The sequence below is a fragment of the Stegostoma tigrinum genome, chromosome 14 (genome assembly GCF_030684315.1).
Source record: "Stegostoma tigrinum isolate sSteTig4 chromosome 14, sSteTig4.hap1, whole genome shotgun sequence".
In the NCBI taxonomy this organism is placed as follows: domain Eukaryota; kingdom Metazoa; phylum Chordata; class Chondrichthyes; order Orectolobiformes; family Stegostomatidae; genus Stegostoma; species Stegostoma tigrinum.
The window spans coordinates 20,770,891-20,791,116 of record NC_081367.1 but is presented as its reverse complement, the minus strand read 5'-3'; the positions used below and the strand labels follow the sequence as shown (position 1 = coordinate 20,791,116).

Here is a 20,226-nt window from a genome sequence, read left to right as displayed (position 1 = left end):
ACTAATTAACAATTTAATCACATTATTTAAGAAACAAAGTTACATAAATGTAATTTTTCACTACTAAGCTTGATTTGAAAATGCATATTCCTCATCTCTGAATTTTGGGGCCAACAAAAATGTTTTCCTCAATCCAAAGTTTTCATTCCAATAGAAATCTTAAGGATCTTCATCAGTCCCTCTCATCTCCTCCTCCTCCTTCAGGAAATGAACTCTTTGGAGTTTGGGAAGACAACATCCTCCCTCAAAGCTCAGCCCTTTTAATTCAGAAACTCTTAACCGTCTTCTGATCTTCCACTAGTGAGGTTGTTGACTTGCTTGCCAAGCTGGTTTGTTTTCATTCAGATGTTTCGTCACCACGTTAAGTGCCAACATCAGTGAGGCCTCCAATGAAGAGATGTTGTTCAACTCCGCTTGAAACTTATACCGTTTGGTCCTTTATGGCGAGTAGTGTTAGTTCTGGTTTTGTTCTGTTTGGGTTTATACATGGGGTCAATTCTGTACATTTCCAGTTTGGACCGCAACTTCATTCGCAGATGTCTACTAAATAGACAACAGCCAGAGGACGCAATACACCCTAACAAACTGGTCACACTGCCCTGCATCAAGAACATACCAGAGCTGGCAACAAGACTCCTACGACCACTAGGAACCATGGTAGCACACAAACCCACAGCCATTCTACAACACACACTCACAAGGATTAAAAACCCTGTTCCCACAACATGGAGAACCAACATAGTTTACAAAATACCATGCAACGACTGCCACAAACATTACATTGGACAGACAGGATGGAAACTAGCCATTAGAATAGATGAACATCAGCTAGTAGCAAAACAACATGACAAACTTTCCTTAATATCAGTACACTCAGACAATGAAGGCCATCAGCTTAACTAAGTCAACATAACCACAGTAGACCAAGTCAAATATAGATACACACCGGAATTCCTACAGGCATGGTTTTCAACCCATAATGCAATCAACAGCCATAGAACCGGACCCCATATACAAACCTATACAGAACAAAACTGGAAATGACACTACTCACCACAGCAGACCAGACAGTATAAATTCCTAGTGGAGTAGAACAACTCTGCTTCAGCGGAAGCCTCACTGATGAAGTTACCTAGTGTGGTGACAAAACGTCTGAACGAAAACTAGCTAGCTCGGCGAGCAAATCAACAACCTCACCCACGACCTGAGCTGAAAACCTTTGCTAAAATCCGTCCACTAATTTTACATTTTCCACTGAAGGCAAAAAAAAACTGAATACAATACACCAGATGCTGCTTCAACAAGACCAGGCATTACTTAAAAGATAATTTCCTTTTACTTTGGATCACATCTATTGCTTTCCATTACAACTTTCTTTAAACCAGCTATAAATAATGAGCGTGTTGGTATGCAATGAATTTCAAAACCCTTCCCTGCAGTAATGCAGAAAATGGACAAAGTTTTGAAACATTTTAATTAATCTTTCAAATAAAAGAAACATACAAAGAAATGCTGAGCATTGTATCTTCACAATCAGCAATTCTACTCAAGTTTAATCCAATCTCCTTTTAAAGCCTGCCCTTTACAATGCAAAGTAAAGATATACTTTCAGATCATTCATTTCTCAACAATCGGGCCAACGCAAAATAGTAAGCTTTTGAGAACACTGCATGGGTCATCACAACTATAAGTCATTTTCCACAAAACTGCTTCCTGATACTAATCTTTACCTGAGAGCACAGAACTCAAACATTACTAAAAGGAGACAAGAAATCAAAGCTTTTTGTTTTGTACTTTAACAGGACTAGGTCATAAGAAAACAGGTTTGAGATAAAGGACATAGTGCATAAATAAGTGTCCCTTTCTTCAAGAGATAGTAGGAACTGCTGATGCTGGAGAATCTGAGATAACAGTGTGAGGCTGGATGAACACAGCGGCCAAGCAGCAGGAAAATTGCTGAAGAAGGGTCCCAACCCGAAATGTCAAGCTTTCCTGTTCCTGATGCTGCTTGGCATGCTGTGTTCATCCAGCTTCACACCGTGTTATCCCTTTCTTCAAGTTTTTTTTGCATCCAAATCCTGACAAGTGCAAGATGAAAAGCTTCAATTTCTGGCCTCTTTTTAGTAACAATTAATACTAAACAATTCCTTAAATTATTTATTTTACACCTTCACTAAGCTCCAGACAGCTGCCCTCCATGTCAAACAAAAATGACCATGTCACAAAGAAACTACATGAAAAAGCTGAAATTATCATTTCTCTAGCATAGTTATTTGGAATTTTCTATATTCATTAGAAAGCTTCTCTTCAATTTTAAAAGCACATAATTCGCTATCATTAATTATTTAAATATCAGTGGTCACAAGTTAACCATTATGAAGTTTCAATAAGCAAGTGTCTTTTCGCCCAAAACACGCAAGTTGTGGAACAAGTTAGCAGACAAGAAACCAACAGCTAATTTTATTCTACAAAAGTTATGGTTGATTTTTAAAATATACATATACAAAATCGAAGAAAACCAAACTTGCACCTTTAATGAGCATTAATAGCAATTACTGAAATATGCAACACTCACCATCCTCTGATCCAGTGATGATAATTGGAAGTTCAGGATGGAAGCTCACACAAGAGACATTCTGAGCATGGCCCTCCAGTGTCTGAACACAAGTCTTATTCTACAAGCAAAGCAGAATTATTTCACTCATACCATTAATATTTATTCAATAATTTAGAAATAAAAGTTGGATTAGTTATTAGGTTCAATTTTTTTTATTCATTTACTGGATGAGTGTGTAACTGGCTAGGCCAGCAATTCTTGCCCATCCCTAATTGCCCAGAAGTCAGTTAAGAGTAATCATTTTTCTGTGGGTTTGGAGTCACATATAGGCCAGATGAGGTAAGGATGGCAGATACCTTCCCTAAAGGAGATTAGTGAACCACATAGGTTTAACAATAATTGGCAATAGTTTCATGGGGCCCATTGGGACCCTTAAATCTAGATATTTATTGCATTCAAATTCCACCTGCCATAGTAGGATTCAAATCCAGGTTGCCAAAACAATACCTGGGTCTCTGGATTAACGGTCCAGCGATAAGACCACCAGGCCATTACTCCATTGCCAAAGGGGAGGCAATCACTGCACACCGCAATACGTTCAGCTTCACCAATTTTTGCAAGTATTGGCAATGATTTAATATGAATTATATGATCAGCTGATTTTACCCTGGCGGAAATATTGATCATTTTGCAGCTGCATCTATGCTTTTGTCAGTTGTTGACCCATAATGATTTAAAGTTTTGCCTTTTAATCACAATGAAGAATATAGCCAACACTTTTGTATAATTGATCATTATAGAAACAATGTTTACATTACATCATTTTGCAGAACAAACCTTTATTATGAAATAAAATCCAATGCAGCATAAAATATTCTTTCATAATTACTAAACATGCACGAACAATTACTTGATGTCATAATTTATCAGTACCTGGTAATCCCAGATTTTAACTAGGCGATCGTCAGCTCCAGAAATCAGATAGGGCTTATCACCACCACTATAGTAGTCAATGCAGTTCACTCCTTTTTCATGGCCTTCCAAGGTGAAATTAGGTGAGGATGACCCAAGCTGCCACACCTGAAGTGTACCAACACACTTTGCTCAACATCAGATCTTTACAAACTAAATACATTTTTGAACCAAGGTACAACATTCTAGCACAGCACAGCATTACTTTTCAGTCTAAAATATGGAAACAAGTAATCAACCATTGTTTTCAAATCTCTCTATATGCCCTTTTACGCTGAATGATTTTAACTACTAGATTACTCAACTCATTCTTTCAAACAGTATTGTCATACCCTACCAGCTTGTTCACATACCTTAATGGTCCTATCTAAGGATGCACTGGCAAATTGGTTGTTGTCTTTTGGGTTGATGACAATTTGCATAACATAATGAGTGTGCCCTTCAAAAACCTGGGTGCAGGTCCACTTCTTCTCCCAATCCCACAGTTTGATAAGCATGTCATCTACCAAGGGAACAATTTATCAATTTTTGAAACTATTCCAGAAATCAGCAAGATTCTAAAACTACCAAAAAAGTGTCTGCAGAGACAGATTTTCACTCTCAAGATTTTAACAATCCTTTCAATATAAGAAAACTAAAGAAATAGACAACTTTCTATTAATTTTACATATGCAGGTAACAACATTAAAAATGTTTAAAGCCAAAAGAAAAGAAATATACTCACCACTGCTGGTCAAGATGTAAGGTTGAGTTGGGTGAACTGCAATACAACGTATGTAATCTGAATGAGCCTCAAACATGTGAACTCTCTCCAGTGTGTTGTAATTGAAGACTCTGATTTGCATGTCATCCTAAATTACAAGGCAACAAATTACACCCTATTATCGCTAGATGTTACAGGAAATCTAAGATGTACAAGTTTTTGTGAACTGCTATTTCAAAATGATACACTTCTAATACCAACACAAACAGCAGATATAACCTTGATTCACCATTTATATCATCTAAACAAATGGCTGACTTCACAATAAAACATGAAATTGTGGTTTTGTCAAAGCACTATGGGGCCAACCACTATCAATAATTTATCTTCCTTAGACATGCTGGCCTTTTGGATTCTCCGAACATTTTCAAACAAAATTAATTTAATACTTGGGAAAGTTCTAGCCAATTAAAAAAACTGAAGCCATTTATAGTTTTGGTGTGTAATTTTATTTAAGAAAGGTAATTGTTCCTTCTTCATTTTTGAATTTTAAAAAAATGTTTTCACGTTTACATGCCAAGTTCTTACAGGTTCCTCAGTTGTGAGCAATGCTCGTATCATAAGAGTTATACAGCATAGAAACATACTCTTCAGTCCAACTCATCCAAGCCAACCAGATATAATAAATTAATCTAGTCCCACTTGCAAGCATTTGGCTCATATCCCTCTAACCACTTCCTATTCACGTACCCATCCTGATGTCTTTATCCCTCAACCAGGTAACCATTCAAACACGAACCTTGGTCTGAATGTCAGTTGGCTATTCAATATGGATGGGTTATTACACCTTAGGCTGAGGGCTCACAACAGATATTTAACCATAAACTTTCAAACTTTCGGTTATTGGATGTTGATTAGGCAATGTAACTATGTCTGGTCTTACCTTCTGAAATTCTGCTACATAAAAGACATTTAAAGCTTGAGAAATTTTATTATATTGCAGCAATGTCTGCAAGTTGCTTCCTCTAGTGAGGATTGAGAGGTCAAGATCACTGCCCCCACTGCAGTCTAGCTGATATCTACCAGTACAAGGGAGACAATGGGCTGCTCATATAACCCTCTGGTCTGGATGGTGCTACATTGCATTGAGCTGCATTTTTAAGTGAGTATTATAAAGGGAGCGCTCCTCTTTCAAATCATGAAGTTTACACTCAAAGATACCTACTGCTCCTGTGATGACCCAGTTCTTTCGTGCCACAAACTTGGATGCCCTGACAGGTAGGTCGCACACTTCAAATGTCTTCACAAGAGTCTGAAAGAGGACAGAAATAGTATAAAAAGTAAATACAATCAATTCAGTTGAAACTCACACACTAACAGTGATATCCCATTCATTTAAAACACTAGTTTACATTTGCTAAACTAAATACAGGAAGAAATGAGAGCAACAAAGACCCATGTGATGGAACCACTTATCTTTGAATAACCAAGACAAAAAATATTCACATTAAACAAGTTTCTAAGTTTTGTAGATATTGGTACGTGGGCTGGGAAAATTAAATATTTATTCTTATTTTGTAGCAGTGACATTCTCAGAACAGAAACTGCATGTATGAACGGTTATGCAGAATCACTTGACACAGGTTCAAAACAGCCCCATTGCAATGTCTCAGATGTTTCCACTGCCAACTGTTGTCTCTCTGAGTGGCATTAAATTTTGAAACTGAGATGTGGACAAGTTCATTCCCTCAAGGAGAGTATTTCTAATGTGGGCTGACTTGAATCTTGGAAGTGGAAGATTTGTAATCTATTGCGGTGCAACCACATAATCATTTTACATAGACATAGGGCACAAGACGCGAACGTGGGTATTAATTATCTTTGGGTGAATTATAATCAAGAAAATAATACTTATTACGATTTTATGTTAAGATGATCTTTACTTCTGAAATATCTGATCATATGTTAAACATTCCTTCATCAAGTCTTAAAAATAAAGATGTAGGATAACTTCAAACCTACAATTCTTCTGACATAAAAGAATGTCTCATGGTCTTTTACAAATGAAATATGGGACACAACACAGGGGAAAAGGAAGTTTTTTTGGCAGGGAAAATAGAAACATCAATCTGTTTCTCTGAGACAGAAACAGTGTGGCAAAGCAATTTTAGGAGCAAATTGCAGTGAGGTGGTCTGAAATGATGCAAATATTAAATATTCTATTAAACACTATTTAACAATTGTAACATCTGCCAGAACTGGAAGAGGCAATAATACTATACTTGGGATTCATGGTTCCACACGCAGACACTGCCATTGTAAAGACTGGCCAACATCCATGGCTCACTTGGATGCAAGTCAACACTTTTCACTCGGTCAGACCGAGCAGTCAGCTTCCGTTTGATGTCTAGTCTCAGAGGCTAGAAAACACAGAAATTAAGCATTACTGCAATACCAAAGAAAGTACACTTTCAACACAATGCACACCTGAAGACATTGGTGCAACTTCCTTGTTAACAAACAGGCTCCTCAAAATGAAGTAAATTCTTTAATTGAATCAAATTAAAGATAAAGTCCACTGGATTTGTTTCACAGCAACAACTGAGTTATGAGGCTGACTGATCGTAAAATATGGGATATTGATTCTGTCAGTGTTAAATACTTCAAGTCAAGCCCTTGTGAGACTCTGTTAAAGATGTATTAACCTATTAACTACATTAGAATAATTTGTGGTCATGAAAGGTCCATAAATTTGTAAACAACATTCCTATCTTTATACAGAATTGTCATGGCAGACTGTTACCAGACAAGTTCATAAAACTTAACATTACAACAGCCGATCACGTTCCCCGTGCACATTCATACACAATGAGCCACTCACACATGATAGCAAATGGACATTACCTTCTATTGAGCCATATGGAGCAAGTCATTACATTCAAGAGAGGGAAAAACAAAATAAACATTTCAGCAAAACAGTATTTCTACTAACAATGGTTTAAATCCACCATTAATCCATTCAATCCTACGGCATTTGAATTTCTAAGCAACTACTTCCAATTCCCTACATACACTCAAAGAAAAACGTGAGATATGGAATTTTATCATGCCATAGTCACTAAAATTAAAAACATCTTGCAAGTTTAACAATCAACTTGTATCATAACTTTAACACTCCAGTTCATTATTTGACAGTAGTCGGCGAAGGGCGCCAATTCAATGTCAAGGAGTTTTTGACATGAATCAATGCCAAGAAATTTGATATTCCTCATGTCTAATTAATAGAAATTGCAACTCCTAAGACTACATGTCAGATAAACAGTCTGACAGCACAATAGAGAAGTCTTGAATAATGGTGTCACAGGCAGCACGTGAATGAGAATGTGAATGACACATCTTTAGGACTCCAGAGGGAATGACACAGAAACACAGCAATCATTTCCCAAGAATGCTCTACAATTTGACAGGCAACAAAGGAAACAATAGCTAGAGATGGAGACCAGAGAGAACAGCAGCATTGGGGCAGACAACAGAATGGATGATGGTCAGCCAAGGGGTGGCATGGTGGCTCAATGGTGAGTACTGCTGCCTCACAGTGCCAGGTTCAATTCTTGCATCAGGAGAACGTGCATGGAGTTTGCACATTCTTCCTGTGTCTGTGTGGGTTTCCTCTGGGTGCTCCAGTCTTCTCCCCAGTCCAAAGATGTGCAGATTAGGTGGATTGGTCATGCTAAATTGTCCAAAGTGTCCAGGGATGCGTGGGCTAGCTGGATTAGACATGGTAAGTGCAGGGTTAAAGGGATTGGGGAGGGTTCTCAATGGCACGCTCTTTGGAGGGTCAGTGTGGACTTAATGCGCTGAATGGCCTGTTTCCATACTGTCACAATTCTACAAGTCTCAGTTTTATGAGAAAAGAAAAGCTGCTAATGGGGACCGTTAGTGCCTGAAAAAAGATTGGCTGTGGTGAAAGCTGCCCATGTGATGACACAGCCTGGTATGCAGGGGCAGGGAGTGGGGTTGGTGGTGTCGGACATGGACAATGTTCAGACTCTAAAAATGACTCCAAGCTTCAGGTTGCCTACCACTTCAATATGTCACGCTGTGTTCCCCAGTTGACATTTCAGAGTTCAGCCTGCTGTCTTGCACCAGCAAATCTCAGCAAAGGTAGAAGAACAGCATCTCATTTTCTGTTTGGAGACTCTGTAGCCTTTAGGTCTCAAAATAGAGTCCTGTCTTCAATGCACATACCAACCTTTTCCTAGCTAAAATCCATTTCAAAGAAGGGTCGCCAGACCCAAAACACTGACGCTACTTTCTCTCCTCAGATGCTGCAAGACACAGAGATTCTCCAGCTAATGCTGTTTTTGTATACCAGACAGATTATCAGATCAGCCATTTCATTTAAGGGCAGAGCAAACTTGACGGGCCCAATGGCCCACATCTGTTCCCACTGATCACATGGCAGTATGCATCAACCTAATTTAAATGCTCTCTTACAACTCATGCAGGGTCATCACATTGCAGGAATTCACTATTTGCAAAATTGTTTTTTAAGTACACAAATCTTAAGTACACAACTTTTGATGTGGAAGCAGAAATGAGTGGTGGTCAACAAAAACTTGATCTGTCTACTTCAATCTCACATCAAAAAGTGATTAATGACTTTTTATGTAAACAACAGTCATGTTCAAATCAGTCTATTCCTCCACAGCTTACAATTCTTGAATGCAGGTTAATCCAGCCTAAAAATGGTGAAACTCATTAGGTATAACAGCAACAGAAACAGGTTGTGTCCTAGACAATTCATCTTCTTAACACTGTTTATAGATACACTTCGACCTCATTTCTGCGTTACAACAGCCTCAAACCTTCAACTATGTACCTACTCAGGAATTCAGTTCTCACTAGCGGTGGATTCAATGGCTAGAAGTTATAACGACTTAAATGTCTAATAGGATACAAACACGCCTAAATTAAAACATAGTAAAATGTGAGGCTGGATGAACACAGCAGGCCAAGCAGCATCTCAGGAGCAGCTCCTGAGATGCTGCTTGGCCTGCTGTGTTCATCCAGCCTCACATTTTATTATCTTGGAATCTCCAGCATCTGCAGTTCCCATTATCTCTAAATTAAAACATAATTTACTTACTAACCCCTGACGGCCCTGTTCACAGCACGGGCCTCAAAACGGTGAGCAATAAGAGGAGTTCTGATTTCTCTCCTCAGATCCTAGCAGACTTGCTGATTGTTTCCAGTGTTTTTTTTAACTTCATATCCCAGCCTCCGCAGTATTTGGGTTTAACTACAGAACAAGAGGCCGGGCAGATGCAGTCCCTTCCAGCCTACACCTTCCTCTCGCTGCCTTAGAGCTTGGCCCTCGTATCAGCACCATATACATACAGATGGCCTTCACACACCGGGGACCCTCCGCGGCTGTACTTAGGGCCTGTGGGGCAGGGCACTTTGTGGTTGACATAACAGGGACGAGACTTCCAGCAGCCACAACCTCCTGCACCCACAGTCAGGCTCAGGCTCCCTACCCGCTCGCCAGCCACTGCTAGTCAACAACCGCGTACCCACCATCGCTGCAGCACCTCAGCCTGCGCCCACACCCAGGCCCGGCCGGACTGATGGCTCCTCTGACGTGGAGCTTCCTCCTCAGCCACGAAACACGGGATTTCCGCAACGTTCGCGAGAGACGCCGCTCCAATCAGACGCAGCGCCCCATCCCCTAGACGGTCCTCCGAACGGTGCGCCCCCTCCGCTTAGGAGGATCTCAGCACTCAATGCCCGCGTCGGCGCGGAAGACGCCAGCCCACAACACCGCCGTCCGCGAGGAGGCCCACAGGTCACAGCGCCCCCTGCGGTAGGAGGTCCTCAACACATAGCGCACACCGCCCCTCGGCCCATAGCGCCCCCTGTGGTAGGAGGGTCCCAGCACACCGCCCACTCCTGTCGCGGGCCTGCGAATACACAACGCCTCCTGCCGTTGGAGGACCTCAGCGCACACACACACACACACACACACACACCCTTCTCCGGTTGGGGGAACTGCGGACACAGCGCTCGTTTTGAGACCCGACGTTCATGTGTGTCGACATCCAATGTTAGCCAGCCTTTCCAGACCATTATGGCACATCTCTAATCCACTCACACATTGTTCTGCATTGCCATGCTGCACTTTGGAGCACACCAGCATCTAGTATTGCAGTACTGTGGGTGTGACACTTGGCGGGCAGGGTCAGGTGCCCGGGTTCACAGACTGGACCATTTCAGAGCTGCTTGCTTGTTCTCTTGGCACTTACCCTTTTTTGTGCATTCCTGGATTCTCACAGAACCCCTGCTTTACCCTTCTTTCACTGTATTTTCCGGACCGAGTGAACAAGATATATCTGTTCTGAGGAACGGTCACCGGACCCGAAACGTTATCTCTGTTTTCACCTCCACAGATGCTGCCAGACCTGCTGAGCTTTATCAGCCACTTTGTCTTTGTTGCTGTTGATGATGATGTCTGTTAAGAGATTTGTTCAAGAAAGATAGCTCCACTTGTGGAAAGATGATCACCAATGTGTTCCATATTCTCAAGCAGGTTCTAACAATAAAGTGTTACTATTGCAATACAATGACCCAATGAAAAGATACAACACGCAAAGGCTTCAATATGTGTCTTTTGCAAGATGATACAGCTATTGTTTTTCATTCTGAAAGCCTGTCATCTCTGCAAGCCAATTATTCCAATAAAGAACATAAGACATTAAGCCTGCTAATTGGCATTCTGTGGTTTCACTCATATTTAACTGGCAAAAAGTTCACTGTTGAAAGATCATAAGCCATTGTAAATGATCTGCTGAAAATTGCTAATAAGTGCACCACAGCCATTCAAGCATCTACTTGTCAAGGTGTAAGGATGTGACTTTGAAGTGAATTATGGGTCTGACATGCTGTGCAGATTATCCAACCCACATAAAGACTAAGCTATACCTCTTGACTTTCACATTGATGCTTTAGACTGTGAGATTGAAGTGGTCTCAAGATTGAACTCTTTCACTTTGACCAGGACCAGGGTGAAACTGCAACAGACATGTCAAAATTAACAAATATTGTAAAACACTGTTGTCGCGGGATTGGCTAACAGTGTTAAAGATATGCGCGGTAGGATTTGTTCATTTTGACAGTATAGAGATGGACTTGGTTTATCACAACAACTCATTTCAAATGCATAATGGTTCTAACTCTGAAAGCATTACATCAAGATACTTCCATGTTACACCAGGGGCATACAGCTACTGAACGTACCTTCCCAATTAATGTATATAAGCCAGTGATGAATCAGGATATTCAATGACTATGTGAGGGATGCCAAATAAATCAACCCCAGCAGCACAGGAATGTTTACATCCACACAATTTTTCATCCATTCCTTAGGCAAAAATATCACCAGAATTGGTCATAGTGCATGGGGAATATCACGTTCTTCAGACTAACTACTTTTCCAAATTTCCTATTATTTGGAAACCTTAGAAACACAACTAATGTGACAGCTGTTGACTCGTGGAGCAATACTTTCTGATGGCTGACATTTACAGGTCTTTGATTTTATTTAAGCATTACTTCCAGTTTATTCTGTATCTTGAAATGGATAGTGTCTGACAATGGACTGCAGTTACAAAAACAGAAATTGTTGAAAAATCTCAGCAAGTTTGGCAGCATCTGTAGAAAGAAATCAGAGTTAACGTTTCAAAGCTCTGAAGGAGGATTATTGAACCTGAAATGTTAACTTTGATTTCTGTCCATAGGTGCTGCCAGGCCTGGTGAGATTTGGTAGCACTTTCTGTTCTCATATTTTAGATTTCCAGCGTCCACAGTTCTTTATTTTGTCGACTATCGTTCCCTGACAAATCAAGGGATATGTATAAAGTGGATCATGACTCATATCACACTGTCACTCTATTATTCATATTCTAACAGTGTAACAGAACACAATCAAATCCATTATCAATAAGTGTCACACAACAAAGAGAGATTTGTGAATTGTGTTACTACATTTTCCTGAAACATCAGTGGGGAATGGTTTACCTTACCCAGAAGAACTTATGTTCAAAGATACATTGGAACAGCCTTGTCCAGCAACCAAACATCTAAGCATTTTGAGGCATAGACATTTTTATTTTCAAAAACAGAATAGAATGAAAGAGATACGTGATGAGTTATCAGGCATAGAAATACCAAATAAAAACTGAAAGAACTGTGGATGCTATAAGTCAAGATCAAAAGTAAAGTTTCTGAAGAAGGTCAGCAGGTCTGACAACATCTGTGAAGGGAAACACAGAGTTAACGTTCTGAGTTCCCAGTTCTGAGGAATGGTCACCGGGTCCAAACGTTAACTCTGTTTTTCCCTTCACCGATGTTGCCAGACCGACTGAGCTTCTCCAGCAACTTTGTTTTGTTGTGATAGAAATGTCAAAACTGAGCAAAGAATATGGGTTAGAAATACAGCAAACATGCCACCAGCCCAGATAATACCTGATATTTCCTGAGCATGGTGATAAATTATGAAGGAATAGCAACGAACTCAGACAAACATGCAACACCCTAGTCATGCTGGAGGAAACGGAGACAATGCACTCAGGGAAGTTACTGATTGTGTGGTGATGTTGAGTGACAACAACCAGCAGAATATTCAGGATGTGAATTATACACATTGTGTTCCTCAGTTGTATTTCAACCAAAAAAGTGCAAATGAACAGGGTTCATCATTTTGTCTGCATCAAGCAAGATGTCGGATATATTTAACAAAAAAGAATGTGGAAGCTTGTATTCCCCAGGAGCCCAGGCTTCTTAAAGTGCCAGCAGCGCAGGCAAAATCTTTCTTCTGAACTGACAGTAAATCATGTCTCAAAGGTATTTACACCACAGGCACAATTGTGAAACGGTGCCAATAAACACTGTGAGTTCCAACTTTTATCCTTAGTCTTGATAACCTCCAATTCCTTGTTAGGAAATAGTCTGAATTAATCTTTTTAATTGTATTATTCAACCAAGTCCAGTGAATGAATTCTTTTCTTTTCAAGCCTGAAGTTGGTAAAAGATCTTGGATTTTTTTGAAATGATGCACATTTTCAAATCAGTATATCCTCAACCATGTATAAAGTTATGAGGAAACAAGTCAGCCAGATCCCTTGAGTAAGGAAATAACGAGTTTGCTTTGTTAATTAAAAATAAACACTTAGGTTTAAAGTGTAAACATTACTAAAACCTGCAACATATACACACAAGCATCCAAGTAAATGAACCAAATTAAAGAGTGGATGATGTGGATTGGAAAAATGTAAAAGCCATAATTATAAAGAAACTGTTTCTTTCAAACTGTAGTCAAAGTTTTCCCCAGAGTGGATGCTATGGCACTCGAAGTTTCTTAGAGCATTAAATTCCCCATAATGGAGCCAATTCATGGGCACTGAAGGCCTTACAACCTCCCATTGTCACAGCTATCAGTGTAATGCTTTTTATGAGACTTTCCCTTGTTTCTGCTATTCCTTCAGACGAGATGTTAGTTGCTTGTTATCATTTTCAACTATGTTAATATAAAACAGCTCCTCAATAACATTATTTAGTTTTGGAGTAGATTTGTAGGTGTGGGTGTTGAGGTTGGTTGGTTCGCTGAGCTGATTTGTTGTTCCGCAGATGTTTCATTACCGTGCTGGGTAACATCCTCAGTGCAGCCTCTGATGAAGCGTCGGTGTGTTTTGCCGCCTGGTTTTTAAACTCTGGGGTCTGTTGCAATGGATCGCCTCACTTCTGGGTTTCCTCCATAGTGGAATGTATATGGGATGTAGTTCAATGTGTTCCATGGACTGCCTATCTCCGGACTCATAGCAGAAGCAGTGATGCAAAGACTGGAAAGGACTGCCATTCCACAAATCCAACCTAAACTCTGGATACATGACATAGACGGCACCTTGGTCATCATTAAACGGACCAAATTAGAAGAGACACACAAACTCACAAACAACACCCTCACCAGAATAAAATTCACCAGAGAGGAGGGGAAGAACAAACAACTCCCCTTCCTGGACTTCATAGTAAAGAGGAAGACAAATGGGGAACTGCAAACGAAAGTACACCATAAGGTCACACACACAGAAGAGGTATTGAACTTCAATAGTAACCATCCCAGCACACACAAATGAAGCTGCGTGTGAACACTATTTAAAAGGGCAACAACACACTTCAGCAACATGGAACTACACTAAGAGGAGGAGGAATACCTCTTCCAAGTGTTCAAAGATAACGGATATCCAAACGACTGGGTCAGGAGATGCCTACAGGAACAGCATCAGAAAGATCCTACATGGCCTGACACACCCATCACACTACCCTACATCAGGAACATGTCAGAACACACCACAAGATTTCTCTGACCACTGGGCATCAGAGTGGCACACAAGCCCACATCGGCCCTACGACAAGTGCTCACCCAAACTAAAGACCCACTCTCTACCATGGACATGACCAATGTCATCTACAAGATCCCCTGCAGTGACTGCCAAAAACACTACATCAGACAAACAGGAAGGAAACTAACAACAAGAGGACATGAACACCAACTGGCTACAAAAAGACACGACCAATACTCACTCATCTCAATCCACATGGATTAGGAGAACCACTGCTTCGACTGGGACAACACCAAACTCCTGGGACAGGCTAAGCAGAGACAGGCACCGGAATTCCTGGAAGCATGGCAGTCCACGAAGCATGCTATTAATAAACACATAGAACTCGACCCCATATATATTCCACTATGGAGGAAACCCAGAAGTGAGGCAATCCATCGCAATGGACCCCCAGAGTTTAAAAACCAGGCGGGAAAACACACTGACGCTTCATCAGAGCCTGCACTGAGGATGTTACCCAGCACAATAACAAAACGTCTGCGGAAAAACAAACAAGCTTGGTGAGTCAACCAACCTCAACATTATTTAGTCATTCCATTTGAAAGCTCCTATGGTCCTTGGTCAACATGCAGGCCAAGTAGCTTCTGGAACTGTTTAAAATGTAGTATATTAGTTATTTTAAAGATAGTTTATTTCAAATGAAAATCTCAGCTATTAAGTAAATCAATGGAATCAAAGATAACTAGCCCATATATTACAGCTTCATGACATTTAGCTAAGAGTGAGGATCACAGAGTGTTACTCATCTCTATAACTGGAGTCATGTCGGCTGAGATAACAAAAACTGTCGATGCTAGAATCAGAGATATCACAGTGTGGAGCTGGAGGAACACAGCAGGCCAGGCAGCATCAGAGGAGCAGGAAAGTTAATGTTTTGGGTCGGGACCCTTCTTCAGATTTCTGAAGAAGGGTCCTGACATGAAATGTCGACTTCCCTGCTCCTTTGATGCTGCCTGGCCTGCTGTGTTCCTCCAGCTCCCAACTGTGTCATCTATAGGCTTTTGCCCTAAGCCTCCATAAATTACATTTTACGTTGGGAATCTTTGCAGATAGAGGTTGCAGTTAACATTGTTAAACATCCCTAGTACGAGCTATTACCGTGGTTGACATAAATAGATCAAACCACTTGTGCAGATCCAATGTAAGACATGATGTCTTCTTGAAACATTGATACTGTTCTGCCATGGATATCAATAATGAATCAAGGCAGTAGTACATCTAAATCTAATTCGAGGACCTTATTCTTGTTTAACAAATATCAAGATAAAGAGAGCCATGTTGGGTTCAAACTGTTGGCCAAAGCTTATGCTTATTCCTTTTAAACTGACAGACCTTGAAATGTGATTATTTGTAAAACAAGGGGAATGCTGTAGCTTCTGAGGATGGCAGACATAAGGCCTTCACCAGTACATTGTTCTCACAGAATGAACAATTACAGCAATTGCTGCTGCCGAACCTGCTGTTTAATTCAAAACTCACTATTTAAAAAAGGTGGCTCAGGCCATATCTGAAAATGTTCCTTCACATGGGCATGGAACCCTGAAATGAAGTAGTAATATAAAAATATTTTATACTTTTAAAGACTTCTGGAAATCTTCTTCTACTGTCTGAATTTATTTCCTTTTCTGTCAACAGTTCTTTGTGCCTTTAATTATTAGCCCGGAAAACTCCTATTACTGATTACAACCTGGTTTGTTTTTTATTCATTCATGGGATGTGAGTGTTGCTGGCTGGCCAGCATTTATTGCCTATCACTATTTGCCCTTACAAAGGTCGTGGGGTGCTGCCTTCTTGAACTGCTACTGTCCGCCTGTTGTGAGTTGACCGAGTATTTTGTTTCCTTCCACCTATTATAACATTTTGTGTCTGTCTGCATATACCGGTGTGTGTGTGTGCATGTGTGTGTGTATGTGAAATAACTCCACAGAAGCCAGTATCCCATCACCAAGTCACCCTTTATTGTTGAGAGTCCTTGACACTGATCCAGTTCCCTCAGAGCCAGCTTTCAGAGTGAATAGGATGTCTGACACTCCTGCTTATATCTGTCAGCCAGGGCTCCCTGACTGGACCAGATTAAAGCTGGGTGTGTCTGAGTGAGTGTGTAGTGTATGCATGCAGGTGTGTGCAAGCATGTGTATATGTTGTGTTTGTGCGTGTGTGTGTGTGTGTGTGTGTGTGTGTGTGTGTGTGTGTGTGTATGTGTGTGTGTGTGTGTGTGTGTGTGTGTGTGTGCGCGTGTGCGTGCATGCTCGCAATACATGTGTATGTCTTTGTGTGTCTGTGGGTATGTGAATATGTGTGTGTGTGTGTGTGTGTGTGTGTGTGTGTGTGTACGTGTGTGTACGTGTGTGTATGTGCGTGTGTGTGTGTTGGGGATTGGAGGGGGTGTGAGAAAGGTCTAGCTTCTTTAACACTAGAATTAACTGTTGACAGCTCATGTCACTTATTAAACAACTAACAATAAAAAAGGGAAGGATAGGGAAAGAGGGAGAGGATTAAATTAAAATGGACTTGGAGAGGAAAATAAGACACTCCAATCCCCACAGTGCCTACGCCTCTAATCCCCACAGTGCCTACCCTTCTCTCAAGAAATTGAGAGTGTTGGCGGATCCTGTGTGCTTGCTCTCCATAGACACCCAGGTACAAACATAGCTACAGCAGAAGAGGTAGCAGTCAGGCACTATGACCCACTTCACTGCCGGCTGAAAGTGACCTGGCCACAGTGGCCAGGCCGAGAAGCAGGCCTAGAAGGAAGTCCTTGATGTGCCCACGCCCCTTCCCCCTCCACAGTATCCAGATCTTTATATTTATTTCTTTATATTTGTTTATAAGTACCTGTTCAGGCAGGTTATGACAAACCTCTGGTGCGGATGAGACTTGAACCTGGACCTCAGTCCAGAGATATCACCACTACCGCCACCATTAGTCACCTAAACCCCAGCATGGGACTCAAACCCACAACCCTGCAATTAAGAGACTCAGGACTGGCTTGCTCAGCCAGAAGAGCATATGAGCATCACCAGCTCCAAATTGATTCCGGAGATCATGCGTTTGAGCCTGAATGAAACGTGCATTTCTAACTCTAACAGCATCAGCCTCAGAATTCATTTTAAACTGAAGCTGGTCATTCACTGCTGTGGCAGCAACTTTATTCTGTTATTTCTGTTCACTTATGCCATGTGGGCGCCGCTGGCTAACCAGCAGTTATTGTCTGTCCTTAGTTGTCCTTGAGAAGGTGGTGGTGAGCTGGCTTCTTGGATCATTGCAGTCCATGTGCTGTAGGTTGACTGTCAATGTCCTTAGGGGGGGAATTTCAGGATTTTTACCCAGCAGCATTGAAGGAACAAAAATATATTTCCAAGTCAGTGTGGTGACTGTCATGGAGGGGAACTTGTGGTGTTCCCATGTATTGGCTGCCCTTTTCCTTCTAGATGGAAGTAGTCATTGGTTTAGAAGGTGCTATCGAAGCATCTTCAGTCAATTTCTAATCCACGTTTTCACTTTCATACAATTTATTCAGTTTACTCTGTCCGGTGCAAATTTGGGCAGTTTTTTTCTATCTAATTCAGCATTATATCCATATAAGAGGTTTGGATTTTACTCATTGACACCTGCAACCACAACAAAAGTGGAGTACTAATGTATACATACACCATTATATATACTTTTTCAATCATACCTAAATATTGTAAAAACAAAACAAAAAGAATGGGGTGAAACACAGAAAAAAGAGGTTAAATAGCACAGAGGAAATGGAAATGATCAATGTTAATTGTACAGAGAAATAACAGAGCAAGGCAACATGAAACCAACAGAAAATGAATGAGGCGGGGGCAGAAAGAGAAAAAAATAGAAGAACTAAAAATGAAAAACATAGGAGAAGAGGAATGAAGCAGAAAAATGTCAGACCAGAGGGAGACAGAGAAATCAGGATAAAAGCAAAACCAAAGGGAAAATAGAAAGCAAAGGGATATGAAAAAAAATTGTGAGAAACATAGGGAACCCACTAACAGAACAAGAGGACACCTAAAACAATTCAACTCAAGGGTGAAAATGAAAAGGTAAAGAAAGAGGTTGCTAAGGAGAGAAAGGGACAATGAGAAGTGAAAAAAGTAAGAGAGAAGGTTTCATCGGAGGCTCACTGATGATGTTACCTAGAATGGTGACAAAACGTCTGAAAACGAACCTTCCAGCTCAGCGAGCAAACTCACATCCAGAACCTCAACCTGAGCTACAAATCTTCTCAAAACTCATTAGTAAGAGAGAAAGGATATGCTAAAAAGGAAAATGAGAGGAAACAACAGCAGGGGACAGACAGAGAGAATGATCAGAGATAGCACAAACGGAACAAATTGAGAAGGACCAGGACAAAGCAAAGAAAGACAGAAGAGTGAACAAATAAATAGAAAAAAAGGAGAAAGTGGACAGAATTAAGTGCAGGCTAAGTGGGGTGGGGTGGGGGGAGATAGTTGAAATGTGACAAACACACAAAAGGAAAGAGGGAAACAGGAGAAACACAAATAGAAGGGAGGAGAGAAGTGCTGGAGCAAGTGGTAATAAGGAAGAAAGAAGGAGCATTTGTTAGAAGTGAGAAAAAGGAATATGAAGTGCAGCAAAGAAAAGAAAATGGGACAAAGGAACATTCAAGGAAAAGAGAGAGAAAACATGTTTGAACAGTGAAAGAAGTGAGAGAAATGAACTGAAAAGTAAGAAGATTTTAGAAACAGAAAAATGGAGAGAAAGGCCAAAAGAAAGAAAAAGGCCAGAAACACCACAAAGATAGAGAGACAGCAGCTGGGCGAATCATGGAAAATGTAAACAGAGAAGACAAAACAGAGATAAACATGAAAATTAAATGAAAAATAAACATGATTTCATGCAGGGGAATGTGGAAAAAATTGGAAACGCAAAAGAAAGAACATTGGGAAGCTGAGAAAAATTGGTCGCATGTGAAGGGAGTCAGAGTGAATCAGGCTCATCCTGTTTCAAACTGTGAGAGTTTCATCTGACATTGATTTGCACAAAACCTTCAGCAGTGAAAGAGCTTAGTTGCTTGTCGTTTTTGCAAAAGAAATGATTTGTCTCACAGTGTACAGTTTCAAGAACAAGCAAAGATTGTCAGAAAATATAAACCTTTCTGTGACAGAGATAATGGGAACTGCAGATGCTGGAGAATCCAAGATAACAAAGTGTGAAGCTGGATGAAAACTGCAGGCCAACAGCATCTCAGGAGCACAAAAGCTGACGTTTTGGACCTAGACCCTTCTTCAGAAAAGGGGGATGGGGAGAGGGTTCTGAAATAAATAGGGAGAGAGGGGGAGGCGGACCAAAGATGGATAGAGGAGAAGATAGGTGGAGAGGAGAGTATAGGTGGGGAGGTGGGGAAGGGATAGGTCAGTCCGGAGAGGACGGACAGGTCAAGGAGGCGGGTTGACGTTAGTAGGTGGGAAATGGAGGTGCGGCTTGAGGTGGGAGGAGGGGATAGGTGAGAGGAAGAACAGGTTAGGGAGGCGGGAATGAGCTGGACTGGTTTTAGG

General features: G+C 40.8%; 1 protein-coding gene across 2 annotated transcripts in view; it reads right to left on the bottom strand.

The window, feature by feature from the left end:
* Window positions 1–9,945, bottom strand: part of copb2 (COPI coat complex subunit beta 2) — a 29,722-nt gene extending 19,777 nt beyond the window's left edge. For both annotated transcript variants that reach the window (XM_048541805.2, XM_048541806.1), the window contains exons 1-7: window positions 9,813–9,945; window positions 6,515–6,652; window positions 5,458–5,544; window positions 4,254–4,380; window positions 3,883–4,031; window positions 3,491–3,637; window positions 2,576–2,675 (exon numbers count right to left, since the gene is read on the bottom strand). In XM_048541805.2, coding sequence (XP_048397762.2) covers window positions 2,576–2,675; window positions 3,491–3,637; window positions 3,883–4,031; window positions 4,254–4,380; window positions 5,458–5,544; window positions 6,515–6,652; window positions 9,813–9,815 — 751 coding nt within the window. In that variant the 5' untranslated portion in view covers window positions 9,816–9,945. The remainder of the gene's footprint in view (window positions 1–2,575; window positions 2,676–3,490; window positions 3,638–3,882; window positions 4,032–4,253; window positions 4,381–5,457; window positions 5,545–6,514; window positions 6,653–9,812) is intronic.
* Window positions 9,946–20,226: the final 10,281 nt, after the last annotated feature.